This window comes from Notamacropus eugenii, chromosome 4, assembly GCF_028372415.1.
Source record: "Notamacropus eugenii isolate mMacEug1 chromosome 4, mMacEug1.pri_v2, whole genome shotgun sequence".
Taxonomy (NCBI): Eukaryota; Metazoa; Chordata; class Mammalia; order Diprotodontia; family Macropodidae; genus Notamacropus; species Notamacropus eugenii.
Window position 1 is genome coordinate 63,754,289 of NC_092875.1, and position 20,332 is coordinate 63,774,620.

General features: G+C 39.1%; 1 protein-coding gene across 9 annotated transcripts in view; it reads right to left on the bottom strand.

Annotated features, from left to right (window-relative positions):
* Nucleotides 1-20,332, bottom strand: part of SPPL2B (signal peptide peptidase like 2B) — a 46,214-nt gene that overhangs the window by 19,761 nt on the left and 6,121 nt on the right. For 8 of the 9 annotated variants that reach the window (XR_011965515.1, XR_011965514.1, XM_072601459.1 and 5 more), the window contains 6 exons: nucleotides 13,025-13,144; nucleotides 8,891-9,073; nucleotides 8,387-8,476; nucleotides 7,240-7,379; nucleotides 1,799-1,941; nucleotides 860-956 (listed from right to left, as the gene is read on the bottom strand). Coding sequence is in view for 7 of the 9 variants with exons in the window: in XM_072601459.1 (XP_072457560.1) it covers nucleotides 860-956; nucleotides 1,799-1,941; nucleotides 7,240-7,379; nucleotides 8,387-8,476; nucleotides 8,891-9,073; nucleotides 13,025-13,144 (773 nt within the window). In the remaining 2 variants the exon portion in view is untranslated. Of the gene's footprint in view, nucleotides 1-859; nucleotides 957-1,798; nucleotides 1,942-7,239; nucleotides 7,380-8,386; nucleotides 8,477-8,890; nucleotides 9,074-13,024; nucleotides 13,145-15,067; nucleotides 15,164-20,332 lie in introns of all 9 variants that reach the window. The other variant, XM_072601457.1, reaches the window with a different exon arrangement.

Below are 20,332 nucleotides of genomic sequence, written 5' to 3' on the forward strand. Positions count from 1 at the left end.
GAGATAAGATTTAATGTTTGTTTACCTTCAGAAGGGAAAAATGAGTACCAGTGTGAAGTTAAAGGGAGGTATGTTTCAGTTCAACACAGTAACTTTCTAATAATCAGAAACAGCCAACAAAGAAACAGGCTGCCTTGGTAGGTAGTCATCTCCCACCTGGGTAAGGTAGTGAGAGTTTGTCACTAAAAGGATTTAAGCAGAGGCTGGATGATCCACCTGGCAAGTCACTGTAAGGGATTCTTCCATTAAGTGGCTTCTAATGTTCCTTTTCAACTCTAGAATTCTTGTATTCTATGACTATATCATCTTATATATTTCTCAAATTGCTTCGTGTTTTAGCTTTATTTTCCCAAGTAGAACACAAGTTCTTCCTATTTTTTCTTATCAGTACATGACAGGTAGTTCAACTGGACCAAGTCTAGAGGTTCTGTTCAATTAACAAGTGCTTACTATGTACCTACTATATACACAAAGGCATTGGATTGGGGAACGTATATAATTGGGGAATTGTATATAATACAAGGAATGTATATAAGGCATTGTCCCTTTCCTTATGGAGCTTATCAAACTGGAGAAGTAAAACATTTACACATGAAACAAGGCAGTAAGTTCTAAGAGCTGAATTAAAATTATGAAAATAAGTGAGCAAGAAGTTTTCCTGACAAGCTCAGGAAGGAGTGAGGAGACTGACTTGAAGTGGAGGGTTCTGGTATGGGAAGAACTGTGGCATATAAAGCTGGAAAACTAAGTTGCAGACAGACTAGGAAGTGCCTTGACTGACAGGTTAAGTTTGGACTTGTTCCTATAGACAGTATTATATCAAATCCATCTTATTTTGAGGACAGCTAAATTTTCTTACCTGCATTTTCCAAATGGGAGTCTTTTTATACAAGGAGAAAGACAGCTATAGAGGCTAGTGGATGATGCCAAGCAGAATACAGTTATAATCATGTATACTGTAAGAGAGAAGCATAGGTACAGGTAGCCATGCTGAAAACATGTATCTAGAAAAGGACCTATACTATAAACATGATAAGCACAGGCTAGTCTATCAGTTTCATTTCTTCTTTTTTTAAATGTGATTTTTAAAAATGTATTTCTATTTTTCATTAAATATTTCCCAATTACATGTAAAGTTTCAAACATTCATTTTTTAAAAATTTTGAATGCAAAATTCTCTCCCTCCCCCTGCAACTCTTGAGAAGGCAAGTAATGTATCATTTATACATGTAAAGTCATACAAAACATATTTCTTTATCAGTCATACTGCAAAAGAAAACAAACCCCAAGAAAAATAAACAAAGTAAAAATATGCTTCAATCTGCACTCAGAGTTTATCAGTTCCCTGTCTGAAGGTGGACAGAATTTACCATCATGAGTCCTTTGGAATTGTCGGACTGGTTTCATTTCAAAGGACAACTGAGCCACCCCAAAAAATGGCAACTCATAAAAGGAAATGTCATTTTCATACAATTAATTTGTAGCTCCATGCCACAAGCTAATGAAAATCAGAGGGTTTATATATTTGAATAATATATCCTGATTCAGGAGAGGGAAGGAGACAAAAGAACCCTGGTAAAGCAAAATCCATTCAGAGCTCTGATTGACCTATGTTTTCAGTCACTATGAAGCCTTAGTTCAAGGTGCTCAACATAAGGACAGGAAAAGTTGAATACAATCACACCTGTTAGGGAAAAGGTGTTACTTCTCAAAGTGCTGACAAAATAGCTTAAGATCTAGCTTGGGGGCTAACAAGGCAACTGGTTAAAAGAAGCAAAGATAGTCATTGGATACACACCAAGGTGATCATAGAAGTAATAGAGCAAGACCAACATGGAACAGCACATCACCACAAACACCCCAATCATGATGGGAGTCACATCCACTGTCTCATCATCATGTTTTTCTGCCCCATCATCACGCTTGTGCTTCATGGACCTCCTAAAAGATAGAGGAGTTCATATACAATCAAGTCTGGTCTAATGACAAAAGCCCTGGATTCAGAATCAGAGACACTGGGTCTCAAACACCACTGTGGACAACATTAAACTACATAAACATGGGCAAATGACTTCACTATATGGAGATCGTTCCTTCATTTGTAAAACTGGGAAAATAATAATATTCATACCACCAGCTACACAAGGGTTGCTGTGGAAGAAAAAAAAAACAAACCCTGAGAATGGTAAACTTTGAACATATAGTATTCAAGAGCCTCGCAATTTGGACAGAAGAAATGCCAGAATAGGGGGAAATTAACACGGAGGGGCACATTCCATATGACAATTTGTTCCAGTTTCAGTTATCAGATCTATTACAGTTTCCCCCTTTCCCTGACCCAAAGAAGAGAATACTCCAGAAGAGCCAATATCTAGTTATTAACAGAGTCACTGTTAATAAGCAGATGGAGTCTATACCAATATGGAAGGTTTCCTAACAGGAAGCATCATGAATCTCCAAGAAGAAGAGGAATGGGAGACTTCAGAATAGTAAAATTAATCAATCAATAATTAACGTGCCAAGTACTAGTGATACAAAGACAAAAATGAAATATTCTTTGCCCTCAAGGAGCTTACATTCTAACAGGAGAAACAAAATGTAAAATATCTGCAAAAACAAATACAAGGTGGCTTTGGGAGGGAAGCACTAGCAATTTGGGGGAATCAGGAAAGACTTAAGATAAGTCTTGAATAAAAGTCTTGACTTTTGTCAAGCTGATGGAGATGTATTACACAAAGGAAAAGTACAGCTGTACAATTAGAGCTTATATGTTGATTCTGAGTTCTTCCTGAAGAGAAAAGAGTTGAAGTCCATGAGGAAGAAGCTGCTTGTCTTCCCAAGAATGATATAATAGAAAAACAGAAGCTATCATAGAAGAGGCCATCCACTAAGGGCACTATAGGAAAGAATCTAAAAAAAGTATTATCCATGAAATCTTGGGCAAGAAACCATAGAAGGAAGGATGTGTTTTCCCCTAAAGACAAGGGGAGAAGAAAAATTTAATTCAGGAAGTGAATTGATAGTGAAGATGGTACTGTCTGAGAAGGTGGTTTATATTTTTGAATCCTGGCTTACAATATAGGTCTGACAAATTCCAGGCCAGACGATAGAATTGTTAAGCATATGACAAAAGCTGATAATGATATTGTAGCTAAGTACCATCAAGAGTGGCCACAAAGAAGGAAGAAGAGTAGTGAGGAACCCAAAAATTCATGAGGAACAAAATACAAGAAAAGGAGCAAGTAGTAAAACCAGTAACATGTTAAGTGTCTCTTCATAAATGTCCAAAGCTTAGGAAACAAACATGAGGTATCAACTGAGATTCATGAAACCATGACTGGCTCTGGATGGGTATACCATATGCAGAAGAACAGGGAAAGGGAAGTCTGGAGGAAGGGAGGTTAGAGAAGGGGAGTAGTACTATATATTAAAAAGGGAGGAAAGTATGATGGGAAATATTTGGGTCAAGGTCAAAGGAGAAATAGAAGTAATTTCATCACTAGAGTGTATTGGGTCACTCAAGACAGAAAGCATGGATGAGAAATTTAGAAAATAGATCACAAACCTAACACAGAGAGGTATGAGATAGTAGTGATGGGGAACATCAGTTATCCAGATATCTGCTAGAGCTCTTTCTGACAATAGCAGAGCAGCGAATAAATTCCTGACTTGTTTACATGACACTGTTGTCATCTGTCCTTTGTTCTCCAAAATGATCATGCCATGTCCAGGAAGGTCATGCCATGACGTGCAAGTGAACTGGATTTCAATGAAGAAGGGTTGTGCAAGGTCACCAGCCTCCCTTTCTCCTCTGGAGCCATCTGGGTCTAGTGGCCAGATATGGATTAGGACGACTAGAGATGGCCCTGGATGCAGTGGGGGACCATGGCTTTTTCAAACTAAGGTCTTTACCAAGTCTCATTTTGACTGGAGCAATGCATGATTGAGGCTAGGTAAGAAAAGTCCAAAAAAAAAAAAAATTGGGAAGGAAGGACCCTCAGGGTTTCTGACCAAAACAGAAGCTCTTGCTATTTACATTCATTATGAGCCAACTGGGGGGAGGAAGGGGGAAATGACAACCAAGTAGAGCTTGTCCTGGGACCAACTGTTGGCCAATTGAGAGCCAGAGTAATTTGGAGTTCAGGATGGTCTTTAAGAAAAAAGTTTCAGAGATTAAAATTTACATTCCCTTTGGACAGAGCACCCATAGGTAAGGGTACTCTAAGTGAGGAGAGAGGGGGAAAGAGAGCGAGAGAGAGAGAAAAGGAAGAAGGCAGGGAGGCAGATGTGTTGCCCAACTGGCCAGTTCTAATTTGGTCCCCAGTGGGCAGCTTGTGATAGCTCATCCTTCACAAAGTAGAGGAAACAAAAATGAGAATTATTCTGGATCTAATTCTCACCAAGAGAGAACTGGTTGCTAGAGTGGGAAAAATTGAAACCTTGGGTGGAAGTAACCACATTTTAGGGTTTAAGCCTAAAGGAGGATAAGAAATTTGGGCACAGTGTAACATGCATTCTAGATTTTGTGAAAGCAAACTTCAAGGGATTCAGAAGAAAGGTAGGATACATTAAGTAAAAATTTCAGAGGAAATCAGATGTGGGATCTTGCCAACAAACAAATTTTAAAAGGAAATATATAGAAGATCAAATCAAGTCCAAGTAGCAGAAAATGAATATGAAAGTGTGGCATAGTCTTACAAAAAATAGGACTGTTTACAGCATGTCATCAGAAGCACATGCCCCTTCAAAAAATAAAGGTGGTACTGAATAAAATAGAGGCTGTTTCTCCCTGAAAATGCTTGAAAGGAGTTTAGTCAAAAGTAATAGTATAAATGTAATGAAAAATCAAAACTTAACCTTCTTAAACTGAGCTACTGACTTTAGAAATGAAACAGTGAAAGAAAAAGCTGGGATGGAAAGGGGGTTCAGATGTCAAGTGCAGGAGACTAGACTAGAAAGCCCTCAAGCTCTGAATTCAAAGAGTTGGGGGAGAGGGGTTGGATAAGATAATTTGCACACTCCCACCCTACTCCTTTGCTGAGATGGGAGATTCATGGGTATGGTACATTGCACAGAGTTTAAGACTTTTTCTTATCAATTGTTCAGTTTTGTTGATTTAATTTATCTTTTTTTCCTTAAAACACACACACTCATACACACACACACACTATTATCTGGCATAGACTCTCAGGAAGGGGATGGGATGGAATTCTGGGATAAATTATGGTGATAGAAAAATACAAAAGATACAATAAAATTATTCTTTAAAAAAGAAAAAAAAAACAAAAAACAAAAAATAGGACTGATGAAACTTAAGCTAAGCCTGGAAGGGCAATGAAAAGGGGCTTTTTGGTTTGCTTCATTTATTTTTTAAAAGTTATACTAAAAAAAAAAAAAAGTCCAAGGAAAAGACTTTTGCTTAGGGTGGATGGGGTAATGATAACAGTAGAGTTGTTCAAGTTTACCTGGATCTAATACTTTTTCTTTTCCTGTTTTCTCTGCCAAGGAGATCAACCTTTTCCCTGGAAATGACTGAACAAAAATTACTAACAGGAAGCTAATGCCCAAAATTAAGGATAGATTCAGAGAGCTCTCAGCTGCTCTTGAAAAATTCCAGTCATTTGGTCCCAATGAAATGCAGCTCTAGCTCTCAAAGCAGTGGCAGATCTGATGACCAAGGCACTGTCCGTAATATTTGAAAGATATGGAAAACAGAAGAGGAACCCTAAGACTGGAAAAGGACAAATGTCAAAATTTTCAAAAATGGGAGGAGTTTATAAACTACAGGCCAGTAAGCTTGACTTCAAATCCTCAGAATATTCCAGAAAGGATCATTAAAGTAATGTTTGCTAAATATCAAGAAAGGGAAGGGGGAGATTACAAAAAGCCACCATGGCTGCATCAAAAACAGGTCATGACAGGCTACATTAATTTCTTTCTTTGGATAGGATTATTACTGGCAGATGCAGGAAATACTGTGGATACAGTTTACCTAGATTTCAACAAGTGTCTCACATAATTCTTGTGCCAAAGATGGAGACACATGGATCAGACAATAATATAGTCAGATGGAATCATAACAGTTGGATGGTCAGACTTAAAAAGTACTTTTTAATGGTGCCATGTCAAGTTGGCAAGAGGTCTCCAGTGAAATGCCCTGGGATACGTGCATGCCCCATGTTAATCTTTTTATCAGCGATTTGAACAAAGAGACAGATGGCATACTTATCAAACCTGCAGCTGACAATAAGCTAAGAAGGAAAGCTAGCACAATAGATGACAAGCTACACAACTAATTGTTGTTGTTGGTGGTGGTAGTGATTTGTTTTGGAAGAGGATTTAAGTGAGGGATGGCTATGCAACGTCACCAGTCTCACTTTCTCCTCCCAAGCCATCTGGGTCTAATGAACAGATATAGATCAGGATGACTGGAGGTGGCCCTGGGTGCAGGGGGAGACGTTGGCTAGGGTCTTTTTCAGGTCTAATAAGAAGCAACTCAACAGGGATAAAAGTCAATCAGCCTTGCAAGTGGGGACCAAAAAAATCAACTTCATGCATTTTTATAAAGAAGTAACAGAAGGTCAGAGAGGAAAACTTGCACAGTTATTTAAGTGTTAAGAACTAGGATTCAAACCTAGCTCTTCTAAGGGACTCATTCCACTATAATACACTAACCCAAGCTTAAAAAATGGTTATGTTAAAAATAAAAATTATTATGGCACTTCACTGAACCGAAAAGAAGCACGTGACTTTGGTAAAGGAGTTTCATCATTGTTATCTGAAGCACACAAAACTAACTTGGGGTCCCAAATTTAGAGATACTACTTCCTCATTTTACAGATGAAGAAATCAAGGTCCACAGAGGTGGAGTGACTTGCCCAAGGACACATGGGTAATAGAAGAAATAGAGGCAGGATTTGAACCCAAGGCTCTCTGAGCCTCTTCTATTTAGTTCCAAGATCAGGAGTGGTATAGATCCAGGTGACTAGAAGTTTGCTGTATTCAGCAAAAATTGGGCTAACTGCAAGCCAGATTAATTTTGGATAAATGAAATGCTCTTTTGAAGCCCTCAAAGTCCCTCCCCCATAGATGATTCGTGGGATACTATGAGTTTCTTCAGTTTTTCTTTAGAAAACATCTGTAAAAACTTGACCCTTCAGACTGGATTATTAATTCTAGGACCCATGAGGATTAGGCTCTACCCAGGAAACATGGTACCTATATATTCAGAATACTTACTTCTTCACATCCTGGCTTCCTGCCCAGTAGCCTCCAACTGCAACTGTCCCCACAGCCATGATGAAGATGATGACCATATTGTAATCAAGGACAGGCTCCTTGGGGGCATACATTGCCACTCTCACTGACTGACCAAAAGTCTGTCTCAGAGAAGACATCAGAGTTCAATGACAATGCAAACTTTCCCCCTAAGTCCTAAATAAATTTATCCTTCAATTTACTAACCTGCTTGCATAGGGGGAAACTAAAGTACCTTGTTATTTTAGAGGGCAATGAAAAATTTTTTTCATTTTATTATTTGTTTAGAGCATTCTTTTATTTTTAAATTTTGACTTTCAAATTCTCTTCCCACCAAGGTGGCAAGCAAGATGATATCACTTGTACATGTGAAATCATGCAAAATATATTTCCATATTGTAAGAAAGAAAGGAAGAAGAAGTGAGAAAATTATATTTCAGAGTTCATCAGTTCTCTCTCTGGAGGTGGATAGCACTTTTCATCACAATTCCTTTGGATTAAAACATTGTATGGATCAGATTATCCAAGCCTTTCACAGTTCATCATCACAACACTGCTGTTACAGTCACAATCATCTCAAAGGGCAGTGAAATCTTGAAGATTAAACTACCTCCATTCTTCTCTTGGATTAGGGAACTTAAAAAAAAAAGGACCCACATACTTCTGAATTGCGGAGTGAACTGTATCTACCTAAAAGGCTTCCAGATTATTTCTCAGAATTGTAGAAATCTCTCCAGCCCATGAAACAAATTCTTTAATTATAGGAGAGAGCAAAGATTTCTTGAGAAACTTAAGATTTTACTGGTAGTTTTGATGCTTTTCTCTAAACAGCTGCATTTCAGAACAGAAAATAATGTGGGGTAGAACACTGAGGCAGTCTTGGGTGGCCACAATGTCAGTGCCTAGCATTTCAAACAGCTTTGTTGAAGCAATGGTATCAGTACATGCTTTTAAATAAGACTTTTACTTTTGACACATTAAGAACCAACCAAATGGATTGAAAGTAATGAGAAACTGATGCTCTGGATGTCTTATTTCCAGAGGACACTCACACTCCTACTTTGAACAGTTTTGCACTTCTTTAGAGAGAGAATTTTAAGACACTGAGCACAAGCAGCAAAGTGCCTACCTTGCAAATGTCAAGCATGTCTCTATAGCTGAGGAGAGCCACAGGAATACCAATCTCATCATACTGAGTCTTGTTGCCTCCTGGAGGAACCTGAGTACAAAAAAAAAACCACCCCAAATCATCAAAAAAAATTTTTTTTGCATTCTGGTGAAACCTATGGCCACCTTTTCAGAATAATGCTTTTAATGCATAAAACACACAGGGTTACAAAAGAAACAAATTATACTGAAAAAGATGCAATTTACTTTTCCCTTCCAAATTCTTCCTGAAATCTATCTACAAACTCCCCAGGTTAAGAATCTTTGCTAAACAGACTTACCTGACTCAAAAATAAAAGGTTTAATCAACTGAAATAGAACTCTGACAGAGTGCGGCTACTAAGGAATGAATAACTTCAGAGAAAAGCTCTTTCCCTATATCAATCATATAAGTAAATGGCAGAGGGTTGTTTTTGTTTTTTTTAAAGCATATCTTAGCAAAAGAGATAAAGGAAGTATTTCATACCAGTTTTTCTCTGCTAACTACTAGCAGCCCCCGTGCCCCATTCATTTGGGCCAGTTTCACTTTCTCATAGAAGGTGCAGTTTCCACGCAACACCATAGGGATTCGGTTGTTAAATCCCCCACTGGGGACATCAGATTGAGAACATAAGACAGATGTTGTCTGGTCTTGCAGCTGTAACAAAGACTGAAAAGAAAAAGGTGTTAATGAGTCTGTTTTTGTAACATGGCCAAAGCCACAAAATAAGGGTTTGTACTGAGAAATGGCTTATCAGTTTCCTGAAATAAACTCCCTTATACTCTTTTCTCATAAGGGTAGGGGTGGAAGGAATTCTTTAAAAGAAAAGAGGGCAGAGACTGTGTCATATTAATCTATTGTCTACTTATGTCTAGCACTGTGCTTTGCACATAATAGACACTTAATGTTTGCTCAACGAATTAAAAAATTATTCTATCTCCTTTCCAGTCTAAAATCACTTCTACAAGTCTCAACCTCTGTGTCTGGAGATTCAATTCCACAAACATGTATTAAGCACTGACTGTGTATGTGTATAAGATTCCTGTTCTAGAAACTAGGAATATGAAAATGAAAAATGATATGGTCCTTGCCTTCAAGGAATTTAACATCTAGTGAGGAGATAGAAATTAAGTTAGGATGTGCTAAGTGTTGTACTACGTAAGAGACTGAGAGAGAAAAAGATGCATCATTTCTAGATGGGGTCCCCGGGAAGCATCCATAGAAGAAATATTACCTAAATTAGGCCTTGAAGGAAAGAATTTCATCAGGTGGAGATTGGCATAGGGTGAAGATAGGACTGGAAGGACAAGTTGTTCCAGGCATGGAAGATACAAGGACAGAACACTATTAAAGAATACTAAGTAGACTACTTTGGCTTGACTATAAAATTGCATGAAAGAAACTACTAAGACTGGGAATGTAGTCTGGAGCTAAACTATAGAGGGATTAAAACAGATCTTTTTTTGGCATTTCATTCAAAAAGCAATGACGAGTCACTGATGATGTCTGAGCAAAGAGATCTGTGCAACAAGATTACAATCAACAGTGTAAAGGAGGGATCAAAAAGGGGAAACAGGAAGCAGTGGGGCTAGTTAGGAAATCTGTTATGGCACTGCAAATAAGAAATGATGAGGGTATAAACCAGATTAATAGCAGGAGTGAAAAGGAGATCAATGCAAAAGATATCACAGCAGGAAAATGTCATGGATGTGACAGCTAATTGGAGGTGGGGAATGTAAGAACTGTCTCATTCCACTGAAACCAATATTCTATTCTGCCTCTGATTCTATTTCAGTGTCTACCACCTCTGAGGGTAATGAATGCAGTGTTTACTACCTACTGTGTTAAGAACATTTTTATTCTGCATACATTTTTATTTCTTCCAAACTTCAAAGGGATAATCTTTAGTTTGCAGAAAAGGGAATTACAGGCAAAGAAGGAAATAAGAGAAACTAAGAGTCACAGAAAAGTCCAGCTAGAAAATCATCTAGTCCAACAACCTCATCTCAAAAAAGAGGAACCTGAGACCCCAAAGGGGGAAGTCATATCACAGTATACCTGGAGCAGAGTCAGAGTCAAAACTTTGGTCTGAACTCTGAACCTAGGAGCTTTTCCATGAATCCATACCACTTCCCAACTTCTTTCAAGAACTATGGTCACATTAATTGTCTCCAGGAAGTGAGTCACAAATTATCCACCACACAAAATACACCTCCAAATTACCAACTTCAAGTTAAAAACTCCCATAGGACTCCCACTCAACTTGTCTTGTTTGGCTGAAATAAAGAATGCATGAAGGCAGGGAGAAAATGAGAATGGGAGTATAAAATTAGGCCAGAAAGGCAGGTTAGAGTTTACATTTTATTGCCAATAGACAAGAGAGAGCCACTGAAGGCTTAAGGCAGGGAAGTGATGTGATCATTGGTAGTCCTTCTCTTTCTACTCCTATGGTGACCTCCCAGTTGAGCATCTCATCCTCTACTATAATTACCTCCTAACTCACCTCCCTATCTTTGTTCTCTACTCTTTCCACCTTCTGGAATATTTAACATGATTGATATAGACAAGGGTCCTGGGGTTAAAAAAGATTCCTAGACTCAATTCCTGGCTGTCACCCACTGGGCCAGGCTAGTCACATAGGGAAACTACTGCATTCCCTCCACCACATCAACAGTCTTCTAACCACCCTTAGACTCAACTATTAAGCAGCCTCAGCTGGGGTGCATGATGACTGAGATAAAATCACATTAACCTGCATGTTACTTTGGATTACTACTGGGGGGGGTGGGGGGTGGCACCCCCCCCCCCCCCCCCGCATATTTACATTTACAATCATTGAGGAACAGAGTTCAAATGAGATGACTGACAAAACAAAAGACAGGTGATGAGAGCCTGCACCCGAGTGGGGGCAGTGTCAGAGAAAAGAAGTGGGGTTTTCTGAAAGATGCTGGAAATGGGGGGCAGGGGAGGGGTAGTGAGAGGGAGGCGTCGAGGATGACAACCTAGGAAGCAAGCCTGTTTCTCAAATGATGGTTGTCCCCTCAGTAGTAATAGGCAAGTCCAGAAGTGGGGAAGGATTTGTGGGAAAAGATGATGAGCTCAGCTTTGGACATGTTAAGCTTAAGGTGTCTCCGGAACATCTAGTTTAAGATGTCCAACAGGTGGTTGGAGAGGTGAGACTGGAAGTCAGCAGAGAGGGTAAGTATGGATAAGTAGACTTGAAAATCATCAGCATAGAGATGATAACCAAATCCATGGGAGCTGATGAAATCATCAAGTGACATAACATAGAGGGAGAAAGTGGCCCAGGACAAAACCTTGGGGGACATGTCTGAGAACCAACAACAAATTCTATATTTGTCAAATATAATTGTGACCTTTACCACAATTTTAGAGTTGGCTCCCAAGATGCAAGATTAATAGTGGATGAATGAACTGTGATAGGCAAATGAATCATGGGAGATCAAACCAAGATTCAAAGAAATCATGCTAAAACTTACCCTCTTTCATTCAAGTGCCTTTAGCACTAGCTTCTAAACAAAGGATAATTAACCAAAATATCAATGCAGGACTATGATTAGAGCCAATCCAAAGTGAAATACACTGTCTAAATCCTAAGGTAGTAAAGTTCCTCACTACTGAAAATAGTAGAGATTGGAAAACCATTTGTTACTGGTTGTCAGAGGGGATTCACTCTTCACACAGGAATTGGACTAGAGGACCTCTCCAGAGTCTTTCCAACTCTACAAATACAACTCTGGCTAAGAATGGGACTGTAATTGCAGATTAACTGTTGGCTCCCTTACCAATGTTGTAATCTTAGATTTGTATATTACTTTATACTATACTATATATATGTACCACACTATATATTTTCAGTCATTAAATTGATTCAATTAAACAAATGCTTATTAAGTACCTATTGTGAAAGGCCCTGTAATAGTTATTAGAGTTACAGACACAAAAATAGTTCTCCGGCATCAATGGAGTCTCTATTCTTCCTACAAGCCTATGAGATAGGTATTATGATACCAATTTTATAGTTAAAGGCACTGAATTTCAGAGTGGTTAAAGGACTTAATTTGCCCAATGCCACAGAGCAAGTTAATGGACTGGACCTGGTCTACTAACTTAAGAATCAGGAAACTACCCTAAGGAGACAGTATAGTGCAGTATAACAGAAAAAAGCACCCAAATTAGAGCCAGTGAACTTGGTGTTCTAGTTCTAGGTCTACACTGTATGATATCACACAAGTCACCATACCTCCGTGGGCTTCATTTTCTTCATTTTTAAATGAGGGGTTGGGCAAAATCAACTTCAGGGTTCTTCTAACAACAAGATAATAAAATTCCAAAACTATAATTTATGTCTGGATTTCCTAACTGGTTTTGTTCTACTGACTTTCCTTTAATGAAGTGGAACTTCTAAAATAGTTAATTGCATGACACACACTGACACTGGAGGGGGTGCTTCCAACATGAGTAGAAGTCAAAGGCAAGTGAAACAGAGAACCTTCTAAAGTCCAGTAAAAGCACTAGAGGGCCCATGAGAAGGACCATCCAGGACTGAGGACTACCTGTGGCACAAATGAGTACTTGATGCCCAATTCGGGTACTTACTGCTTTGCCGAGGCCAGGTGGCAAGTGTGCCCACTGGGAATTGTACAGGATACAGTAGTCTTTTTCTTTGCCAATCCCTGGTTCAGCGATCACATGGACCATCCCATACTCACAGGTCACCTGAAACCATAAGAGAATTTTAAGAGAACAAAGATACAAGAGATGTCAGGCAATGAATCTCCAAATTACTCATGGTTTATATACAAACATAGACAATTCCCTGTCATACAGTCTATTCAAAGTCCAACTGCCCCACTTGCTATTCCCCCATATGGGATATTCTATCTTCTACTGCCTTATCTTTGCATTGGTTATCAACCATGCCTAGAATGCTCTCCTCTACCTATCTCTACCTCTTGAAATCCATCAAGTTCTACCTCCTACAGAAGACCTCATGTTGTGTCCTATACCTACTCCTTCCCCCCATGTCCCTGTGTGCACACTTCATATTTATTTATATGTAAATGTGGTCTTTCTCCAAAAGAATCTAAGTTTTTCACTGACTGGCACCTTTTAGGGAGGCCCACATTTGTAACTGTACTCCAGAACTGAGATGCCTCAATGTAGAAGCTCCTTGCACTAATGAAGATCTTATCCATAATCTATGGTATTGAAGAGAGATACCTGGAACACTGAGTACTGGTTACCATCCAGTGTCTAAGGTAAGTAATTTGCTATCATCAGAAGCAGGACTAAAATCCAGGTCTTAATTCAAAAATCTGTCCTCTATCTACCATGCCACACTGCCTATCACGTGGTAGGAATTTAACAAATATTTGAATTGAATTCAAATGGTGAAAACAAGGATGATTTTTACTGAGACCTGGTGCTACTCTTTATGTAGTTCTAATTCATCTTCATTCCACTGAGGCAGATGAAGCAGAAAGACCTTCCACTAAAGTGCTAATAACAATCTTTCCTGTCTATAGAGGGCTAACTTGAAAAAAGCTAATCCTCCTAGGTATAAAGGATTTTTCTCTCATGATTTCACATCACCTTGTGCTTTTTAACTATATCCTAATTTATATTATGTTACTGTTATATTGTGGCATGAAGCCTTTTTATATTCCTCAGCATCTGGCACATAGCAGGTATATATGCTGAAAGGACCTCAAAGATCAACTTGTCCAATTATCTCATTTTACAGAAGGAGAAATCAAAACAGAGAAATCTCATAGGTAATAAGTAGTAAAGCTACCATTTAAACTTAGGTCTCTCAATTCCAAATCCAGTAATCTTTCCACCATATCACATTCTCCTTGCCAGGACACCAAAGCAGTACTTTACCTTATAGGCCTAGACATTTCTTAAGTCTTCCCTAGTGGAAAGAAAATAAGACTTCTTATCAGAATATATGAGATCCAATCTAGACTTTGCACTCATTAGCTATGTGAGCAGAGATAAATCGGTTCATTTCTCTTCGCAATAACACTTTAGTTAACTTCACATAAGTGGTTGTGAAATCACACTGTAAATAACAGAAGCTAGCATTTATACAGCAATTTAAGGATTGCAAAGCACTTTACATGTTATATCTCATTTGATTCTTACAACAAGTCTGTGAGGGAGGGTGCTACTGTTATCCCCATTTTACACGTGAGAAAACTGAGTTAGGTGACTTGCCAAAGGTCACACAATTAGACTTAGGTCTGCCTAATTCCAAGTCTGACATTCTACTATTAATTCAAGAGCTGACTCCCTCTTTGCTTCTCAGTTTTCAGGTCATATTACTGACCCAAGAATACAATCCCTTATGGGTTATCACCCAGTGCAAAGCATCAATGTCAAGTATTACCCATGTTATGGAAGTGTATCATAACAAAGTCCCTAAACTATTTATCACTGACTTTGAAATGTTTTTACATTAATATTTGAGTATGATTAAGACAAATGTTCTGGAAATTCATACTTCATCACATAATAAAGTCACACCAACTCAAAACTCATTTGGTTTCTCTAAATTTTAGTTTGATCCTTCCCTGTTTCCCACTCTCACTCTGTGGTAGGAATAAGTCTTACAAAGTACCAAACAGGTAGGGTTACCTTTTCCCTCTGTTTTCAGGTTTACATCTTGCTTAGATATGGAAAAGGGATCAGTCAGTCGACCTGAAAAGCCCTTCCTTTCCAACTCTGGGTGGGCTGCAGGTAGGAGTAAACAAAAATTCTGATAGCAACAAGATGATTCAACAAAAATGTATGTGCAAAAGATTAAGTTTGGGAGGCAGAATGATACTATGTAAAATCCAGTCTCTGAAGTCAGAGGACCTAGTTTCAAATACTGCTTCTGGCACATTCTCTGTGACCTCGAGCAAGTCACAACTTCCCTGGGCCTCAATATGGGGATTACACTAAATGGATCCAAGTTCCCTTCCAGTTCTAGATCTATGATATTATTTATTCTATGTATCGCAAGTTAATTTTATAGATGATGGTATCTCCTGTTTTTGGAGTCAAAGTAAGACCAAGAGATGGGAGAATCAAGACTGGACTTAAGGGGCATCAGGGAAGTGAAAACTAAAAGAGGGTAGCACAGAAAGGAAAAATAATAGGACCAATAGAGGTAACAGCGCTCAGGGCAAATGCAGGCCAGTGAAGGCTCTTAAGACCCAGTTAACTTCAAGAGGGCTCAACTGGTGCATCCCCTAGGACAGCTAGGTGGCAAATGTTCTTTCCAGCTCTGGTTTCCATGATGCTTAGAGCTTCTTCTAACCATTACTACATGGTTTATCTATGATATCACTGACTTTTTTTCTACCTTTAAATGTGGGTGTCTCCTGCTCTAGGCAAGAGAGGCTGAAATTAGGTTATATTTATTTTGTTTTTAAAATTAAATTGCTAATGTGCTTCAAACAGCTTCCAGGGAAGAATGCCAGGCATGGCAACAATAGCCTCGGTGACTACCTCCCAAAAGGAAGCTTTAGCAGTTTGCACATACTAAGATGTGGCTTATGTGACATTCTCAGGAAAGAACACTTTATTATGGAAATACTAGCCACATCTTCCTCCTTAAATAGAAAGCATTTTTCTGACTAGATGGATTTAAATTCTATTTTCAATTGTCAAGCATTTATTTTTTTAGTCTATCACCTCTCTCTTGATAGCATTCTTTATCACTGGTCCTCAGAAATCATGGTTGATCATTCTGTTGACCAGAGTTAAATCTTTCAAAAATGTTCCCGCTGAGGTCAAGTGGCTTGACAACAATCACACAGCTATTGAGTGGTTGAGCCAGGACTCGATAGGCCTTTGGACTCCATGTCCAGTTCCTTTTCCATTGCACTATGCTACCTCTGATGAAGAAGAGATTTTTCCATGATGGGTTATTAAAGGAAACGTAGGTGCCTTTGGCTACTTTATTTCTAACCTCTGAGGCTGACATTCTGCTCAATGAATCTATGGCACTATACTAGATACTGGGAAAACAAAGATGAAAAAAGAATAAGAGATTCAAGGAAGGATCACTTCCACTTGGGAATAGGGATGGTTCAGGGAGGAAGTACACCTGAGCTATACCTTGAAGAAAGAGAAGGGTTTTACTGTATAGTATAGGGATGTGAGAGAAATCTATTCCATGTAGAAGGAAGAGGTAGCATGAAAAGGTGGTGGGGGATGGCGGGAGAAGCAGGATGTGATCTTCACATGGAAAATAGTCCAGTATGGCTGAAAGACAAAAAGTGCTTAAAGAAAAATTGTTGGGGGGAAAAAAGTTGGAATTTTTGTATGAAAGACAACCATGCCCTCCTAACCGTCTTTTGTTATCCTTGTCCAAAGCTAGATCCTGGTTTGGTAGAGATGTGACTGACCATTTTTATGATCTTTATACAGAGAGAGAGCTGAAGGAAGGGGTAGTAACCAGTTGAACCACAACTAATGATAAAAGCTAGCATTTATATAGCATTCACTATGTGCCAGGGACTAAGCACTTTACCAATATCGTATCATTTGATCTTGTAATAGGTAGATACTATTAATATTCAATATAAATTTTAGACTTTAATAAGGGCCAAAGTTTGAATTAAGAAGAGTCTGGACCTAATAGCCTCCTTTGTTTAGAGGATGCCTACACCTTGGGTTGTGAATAAACATTTCAAAGGCCTGTTTAGGACAGGATGTCTGCAGTCTGGGCGATGGGACTTTTCCTTACCTTGAATCACAAAGGCATGCTATGGAAGGAAGATGCCCATAGCCTGGGATCACAAAACCCAATTACATTGTGTTTACAATGTGAGAACTCCTTTCTCATGGCAAAATGTACTTAAGACAGTCAATTTCTGTACTAAGGCAGCCAGTTCTGATCCTGGCTCCATAGCGCTATGTAACCGTTTTCTTTATGGGGAATTGATTAATTAATTAAATCATAAAATGTATGCATTTAGCCTGTTGCCTTTTCTCTAACCAAGTTTTCAGGTCAACAATACTATTATTAGCCCCATTGTACAGGTTGAGGAAACAGAAGTAACTGAGAGGTAAAGTTGCTTGCCCAGCTAGCGTGGGAGGCCAGATTCAAACTCCAGTCTTCCTGGTTCCAGGTCCAGCACTCCATCCACCTGGCCAGCAAAGAACGAGCTACTCAGATGATTATAGTGGTATTGGGGTGGGGGGGAGGAGGGGAGGAAGAGAGACTCCAAGTGTGTAAACTCCCTTCTCCGATACACAACATACCACCTGTAATTTAACAGTTGCCTAAGACAAAGAAGTTAAATAACTTGCCAAGGATCACACAACTGGATAATTCTGGGCAAAGATTTGAAATAAGGTCTTCCCGACTCCTAAAGCCAGCTTTCTATCCACTTTATTACTGTCTATCCAAATAATTTTTTAAAAATAATAACAAAAATGATACGAACTGAGAAAAGACCATGTGACAGGGAGCAGCATAGCATCCCTTCTAAATAAATAGCCCTAGACTTATGCCCAGATTCTAAACAAATCAAACCCCTCTCTAAACCTCAGTTTCCTCATTTGCAAAACAAAAAAGTTGGCCTAGATGATCTTTTGTTGTTCAGTCTTGTCAGTCCCCACAAACTCTCCTCGACCCCATTTGGGGTCTTCTTGCCAAAGATAATGGAGTGGTTTGCCAGCCTTCTCCAGATCATTTTACAGATAAGGGAAGAACTGAGGTAAACAGGGTTAAGCTAGTAAGTGTCTGAGGCCAGATTTGAACTTAGGAAGATGAGTCTTCCTGACTCCAAGGCCTGGCAACTCTATCCACTGTGCCACCTTGGTTTAACTTTAAGCTATATCTAGCCCTGACAGAAACAGAAAATGAGTTCCCTAGAAGGGGTGGGAAACCTACACACTCTAGGCCACATGTGGCCCTCCAGGTCCTCCAATATGGCCCTTTGGCTGAATCCAAACTTCACAGAACAAATCCCCTTAATAAAGGATCCGTTCTATGAAGTTTGCATTCAAAGGGCCGTACTTGAGGACCAAACCTAGGGGGCCGCATGTAGCCCTGAGGCTACAGGTTCCCCATTCTTGGATACCAAATAGTCTAAGGGCCTCTACAGCTCTAACATTCTATTAAAAAAAATCAGCAGTGATTTTAGAACAGTTTGAATTGAGTGGTAAATTTAGAAACCAGATTATGAGGAATTAAAGATCATAAATTAGAAGGGACTTGAGAGGTCATCTGTTCCAAGGTGGGCAATTTGTCCAAGATCATACAGTAGTTATAATAAATGTCAAAGTCAGGATTAGCATTTAAGTCCTTTCACTACAAATCTGACGTTCATTCTACTACACTGTCTGCTGGTACTTTCCAGGGGAAACAATATTGAGAACATGGCAGCAGCAAAACAGATCAACTTATTCAATTAGTTTAACTATCAGAAATGAGACAGAAATGGGACAATAACAAAGTACCAGTAAAGGTGGGAAAAAAAGGGTTTTTCAATGTGGAGAATTAAGGAATATTTAAAAGTTAAAGGAAAGAAGCCAGTGTACAACAGCAGTAAACAGTGGGAAGTTAAATATACTTAAGTAGAGGATGAGATATGGAGTGGGGCAGAAAGGAACTGGAATTTGAATACAGACAATGGTGAGTGCTTTTGAGAAGAGAAAAATCTGAGTCTACATGAAAGGATAGTTGCAAAGGTAGAGACTTGAATTCAATGGCTCCTTATCACTGGCTGATGAATTTCTAATTTACAATCCTGCCCCAGTCTTTCTCTTGAGCAGCAGTCCCACATTTTTGCATAGCTCTCTCATAATCTGCATATCCAAAACAGAACTCAGCTTTCCCCTCAAATCCACCCCTCTTCCAAACTTTCCTATTTCTAGAGAAGGTACCATTATCCTTCTAGATATCCAAATTTACAACCTTAGTATATTATCCACTACTCCTCATTCTCAGTCACCCCAACACATTCAATCAATTGCCAAACTTGTTACCGCTACCTCAACAATATCTCTCCACTGAGAAAGCCATTACCCTATAATTTGGGTCCTCATCATTTCTCACCTGAACTACTCCAATAGTCCAGTAACTGATCTCTCTGCCTCAAAGCTCTCCTCACTCCAATCCACCATTACACACGTCTAACCATGTTACTCTTCTACTTAATAAATTCCAGTAGGCTCCCCTCTAGGAGATAAACACACAGACAGACAGACATAGACATATTCATTTCTGTTCTGGCATTTAAAAGTACTTCACAATCCGGCCTCAATCAACCTTCCTAGTTGTAGGCATTTCTCCCCTTCAGGATCACTTTGATCCAGCCAAACTAGCCTTCTTACATCTCCCGTGCCTTAATACAGACTGTCGCCCACGTTTGGAATATACCATCTTACTCAGCTCCATCTCCCCCAGGTACTAATGCCTTCCTAAAATAATCTTGTACCTATTTTCTAATATACCCATATACATAGATGTTGTCTCCCCTAACTAGATTGCAAGCTTCCCAAAGCGCTTTCAATTTTGTCTTTTATCTTTAACACCTAGCACAATGCCTGGCATAACAGCAGGTGTTTAATAAATGTCTGATTAAGTGATTGAGATGAAGAGGTTCATCAGTATAGAACAAGTGTGGAAATGAATCTGCAGTCTTAATAAGAAGTTCCTGAGGCTCTGAAGTGACTTGCTTACTCTTGCACAGCTAGTTTATGTCTGAGAAAGCACTGGAGCCCAGGTTTTCCAAACTGTAAGGCTGGCCCTTTATCCACTTAAGCCATACTTCCTCTCATAAATTAATCACAGCTGTGTTTGGTACTATTAAACAATTACAATTATGTGCTCAGCTTTCTGCTAGGTCTTGCAATGAGGTCAGACACTTAAGGCATGGTGAGAAGGATGACTTGTCTGTG